Source organism: Phragmites australis, chromosome 4 (genome assembly GCF_958298935.1).
Source record: "Phragmites australis chromosome 4, lpPhrAust1.1, whole genome shotgun sequence".
In the NCBI taxonomy this organism is placed as follows: domain Eukaryota; kingdom Viridiplantae; phylum Streptophyta; class Magnoliopsida; order Poales; family Poaceae; genus Phragmites; species Phragmites australis.
In genome coordinates, this window is record NC_084924.1 from 5,702,371 (window position 1) to 5,706,815 (window position 4,445).

General features: G+C 46.1%; 1 protein-coding gene across 1 annotated transcript; it reads left to right on the plus strand.

Annotated features, from left to right (window-relative positions):
- The first annotated feature begins 609 nt into the window (after positions 1–609).
- Positions 610–3,720, plus strand: LOC133915408 (probable WRKY transcription factor 57). Its single transcript, XM_062358554.1, has 3 exons — positions 610–1,193; positions 2,237–2,389; positions 3,097–3,720. Exons 1-3 carry the CDS (start codon positions 871–873, stop codon positions 3,536–3,538), a joined length of 918 nt encoding a protein of 305 aa, XP_062214538.1. The 5' UTR covers positions 610–870; the 3' UTR covers positions 3,539–3,720.
- Positions 3,721–4,445: the final 725 nt, after the last annotated feature.

The following is a 4,445-nucleotide window of genomic DNA, read 5'->3' on the forward strand; positions in this document are numbered from 1 at the left end:
AATCATCCTCTAATAGTATATAAGCACGAGATTGAGTTACTTTTCCTTCTTCATTATCAACCAAAGGTAATCAGGGGTTAATAGATGGGGCCGGACTTCTGGAGACATGTTCTAAAAAGACGTGGAGCAGAGCACAAGATCATCATCCCCTGAAATAATCGTGAAAGGAATTAAACCAGAACAAAAAGAAGATAGATGAATTAGGGAGCAAGCAGGGAAGGCTAAAGATCTAACTAGGATTGTTGTAAACTTTCTTTCAGTTTTTTATTAAACAGCGGGAGGCATGATTTTTCGGGTGGTGTTCAGTGGGAGCGGAAGGGAAGCACATGAGGTACAATGAAAATCGTGTTTTATGGTGTAGAGGTTTTTTTAATGTGATTATTTTATATTTTTACATCTCTTATTTAATTTTATTCTAGCTCCAACACTGCACAGCATAGCCTTCCTTTCATTGGAGATTTTTTTTAAAACGCTCAATGTCACGTTTGCCCCTCACCCACTGAAGCCGAGAGCCCGAGACCGAGACCGCGAGAAAGCAAAAATACCTAGCCTAGCCTATGCCCTCCGACGCGTCTGCTCCAGACACCGATAAAAATCGCGACAGCGACGCCTCGTTAATTTCAATTAATTACCCTGCCCCCGATCGAAATAATGCACGGCCCCGGCACAGCACAACACGGGCGGCGCCACACTAAAAATCCTCCACTCCTAGCGCTGCAGCAGCACACTAGCTGGAGCACAAGGCACAAACAAAGCGACGCAAACCCTCCTCCAGTTAGCTAGCCAGTGACAGTGAGCTCGCGCCGTCGCACTCGCAGCTAGTTAGCTAGAGAGCGAAGCGAAGGCGGCTTTGATCGGATCGGATCAGGGATGCGCATGGCCGACGCCGCCGGAGACAGGCCGGAGGGGGTTGGCGGCTGGCCGTTCGCTGGCGCTGGCGCCGACGCCGACGCCTTCGCGGAGTACTCGTCCGTCTTCGCGGAGCTCGGCTGGCCGGACGGCCTGGCCGCGGGCGCCGGGGAGGTGCCGGTGCTGGATCTGCCTGAGGCGGCACCGCCGGCAGAGGTGGCGCGGCCGGAGGAGCCGGCGCCCGCCAGGCCGGGGGACGCCGGTGCGTCGTCGAGCTCAAGCGGCGGCGATGGCGACGGTGCCGCGAGGGGAAACGCCGATCGGAAGCCGGCCGCCGAGGCAGCGTAAGTGCACGGTAGCGGTATAGTTCTTAGCTACCACGAGCTGAAGCCGGCCGGCGTTTGGTTGGCCTTCGCCGGCCGGCGAGTGGCAAAGCTGTAATTCGGAGCACGAAAGCGAAGCTCCGCAACACGTTTTTACGTGTACTGCCCGTCCGGGAGGGGCACTGTCGTAAATTACACGCAGCAATGGTTAGCGGATCCGCGTGCCGCGTCGAGGCTCTTGCGCCGCGATTTGCGTGCGAGGATTGTTCCAAGTTTCACGCGGTTTCCTTTGTTTTTCTCCTTTTGTTTATGCTGCATTTGCCGATATTATTATTGACCCGTATTTCGGTATTCGTACACTGTTCACGTGTTCGTATGCATACGCGTAACACTTTTCGTTCATATTTTGTTTTATCTTCCTGTCAGTAGATCCAAACAGTTTCAAAGTTGCACTGGGTCAGATTAATGGATGCATGCTTCAAAAGTTGTTTGAGACATCATTTCTTGACGAAACGTTTGGCCATATGCTTGGGAAACATGATTACATGTCTAATGGAATTTTTTGGCCTTTTGCGCCTTTAAAATACACGATCAATATGTCATGCTCTAGTGTTTTTGTTTTTAGAATTATGTTCTAGTGTTATGGATGGGTCGTGTTTCTCGATGCATGCATGCTCCCACTTCCCTCGCTGAATCTGCAACGTTGGCGGCGAGCAGCATCTAGTGGGGTGTGGTGTGGTCACGTCCAGTCCAGACGTACGCCCTGCCTTCAACGATCGATCGACCGACCAATTTCTTTGTCTTATCTACCTTTGCGAAGTTCAGTGCACATTAAATCTCTTGCACTCCAACCTGCTACATACATAGCATTAACTGCAGCCATCGATCGAAACTGATGCTGCTGCTGATCTGCTCTCGCTAGCTATGACGTGCCAGCAGTACATAACATGCTTAATTTTCATGAGCAGTTTTTTCTCTCGAGTTCATGAAAGTTCTTGAGAGTTTTATTCATGATCAGTCATCTGGCATAGCAAGCTAGCGTGATTTGCATATGCTGCACGCAGGAGCATGGAGCCGGCGGCGGCGAAAAAGGGGCAGAAGCGGGCGCGGCAGCCGCGGTTCGCGTTCATGACCAAGAGCGAAATCGACAACCTGGAGGACGGCTACAGATGGAGGAAGTACGGCCAGAAAGCTGTCAAGAACAGCCCTTTCCCAAGGTGATTGCATTGCTTCTATGTGCTACCTGACTAACTGTATTTCATTTTATGTACACCGTACCCAACGGCATGGCTTTACTTTCTTATTTTCATTTTTTTTCTCTCGTCCAAATATTGTGTATGCAGCATTCTTCTGTGAACAGGCAACTAAGCTACTACTTCACGATTAATAATCCGTCGCCCTTTTGTGGTTTAATTTGTTCTCTAGCTAGCATGACATTGATTTGACCCAGCATATAAAGTTTTGTTGGATCATCCGTTCCATCTGAGATGTGAGTAATTAACAGGCCAGAACGGAAAATCAGAAGATAAATCAACTTATTATAGTATATACTATCAGATTTTCAATTAAAACTACATTATAATATCTTCAGGGAAAGAAATTTGACTAAACCACATCCATACTAACTTACACATTGTTCAATTATGCTGTCACGTTATTATTTGTCCTCTTGAAATTGTTGAGCATAAGCATTGGATATAAATTATAATAACGAGGTATAACATAGCTTCTAAAATAAAACAATGAACGCCTCCAACTAAATCCTTGTATTCCTTGATTTACCGAATTAAGCTCGGCGCTATATATTCTTCCTATGCATGGATTTGTTTCGTATCACCAATATATTTGTAAACATAGCTTTGTATGAGGGCCAAACATATATATGTGCTAACACAAGACAAATTTGGCTAAATTTCTTGAGCAGGAGCTACTACAGATGCACCAACAGCAAATGCACTGTGAAGAAGCGCGTGGAGCGGTCTTCAGACGACCCCTCCGTGGTGATTACCACCTACGAAGGCCAACATTGCCACCACACCGCCTCGTACCAGCTTGGTGGAGGCGGTGCCACGGTGCAGATCCATAGCGCGGCCGCCGTCGCGCTTGCGGAGCAAATGCCATCGTTCGTCCCGGCGCAGCAGCCCTACAACTTGCCACCGTTGCACCCACAGAGTTCTCCTACCTCGGCATCGACATCTTTGCAGCATCTGAACGGCAGCGAGGAGCTGCGGCGGACAAGCTACAGCCCAAGGGTGTCCATGGCGCGATCGCCGCCGTCGTCGTCGCCATCAGTGCCTCCTGCCATTACAGTTGAGAAGGCGGGGCTACTGGACGATATGGTGCCTCATGGAGTAAGACATAGATGATGGCAATATATAGTAAATAAATTGGGCTAAAATAAATTTTGACTAAGGGTCTGGTACTAATGCACGGCCATAAGCAAATGACGCTATCTCAAATACTAAAAAAATCATGTTGTTTTTCTTTATGGGATAGTCTAAGCAGTTCGTTATTCTGATTGAAATGACATAGTTCGTTATTGTCTGCCTCCTTGATATCCTTAATCTCTATTTTTTATAGAACCATATCATGAATTTATTGCATACATACATATGTATGTACATATGTACATACGTATGTATATACATACATACATACAATCAATATTATATAATTATATATATGAAGCATTTTTTTCTCCCAGTATACATACTACTCTTAATGGATGTTCAGAAAGAAGTATGTACATCTTAAAAATAGTATATATACATATGTATGTATGTATGTACGTACGTACGTATGTATGTATGTATAACTTTTTAATAAGAAGACACTCTGCCTTGCTTCTATGTACATTGGCCAGGTTTGCAATTTATATTGTGCAGTAGATAGGCATTAATGTCTTGGTTTGGTTGTGTTATGTCTGAAGCCATAATTACGTAATTAAGTCTAATTATGCTTCGTAAGTATGATTTAATTTTAAGTAATTTTGTTTCGAAACATTAGACTACTAAGTTTTAAGTTAATTGGATGGGAGAAAAACAAATAAATTCACAGTTAAAACAGACTTATTTCTCTAACATATGGGGCCTATATAGGTGGCCAACCACCCCATCTCCTCGTGGAGCAGCAGCCCCCACCAACTCCCTCTCTCTCCCTCACTCCCATCATGCAGCCCGAGCTCCCCCTCTCTCTCAAGCTCTATCTCTCTTTCTCGCTCAATTCCTCTCGGAAGCCGAATCGGGATACACATATGGTGTTCACATGATCACT

Bases quoted from the DNA above. Each gene is read 5' to 3' on its own strand.
- LOC133915408 (XM_062358554.1), top strand. From the start codon at position 871: ATGCGCATGGCCGACGCCGCCGGAGACAGGCCGGAGGGGGTTGGCGGC. The intron at 1,194-2,236 runs GTAAGTGCACGG...TGCTGCACGCAG, and splicing joins AAGCCGGCCGCCGAGGCAGC to GAGCATGGAGCCGGCGGCGG. The intron at 2,390-3,096 runs GTGATTGCATTG...TTTCTTGAGCAG, and splicing joins AAGAACAGCCCTTTCCCAAG to GAGCTACTACAGATGCACCA.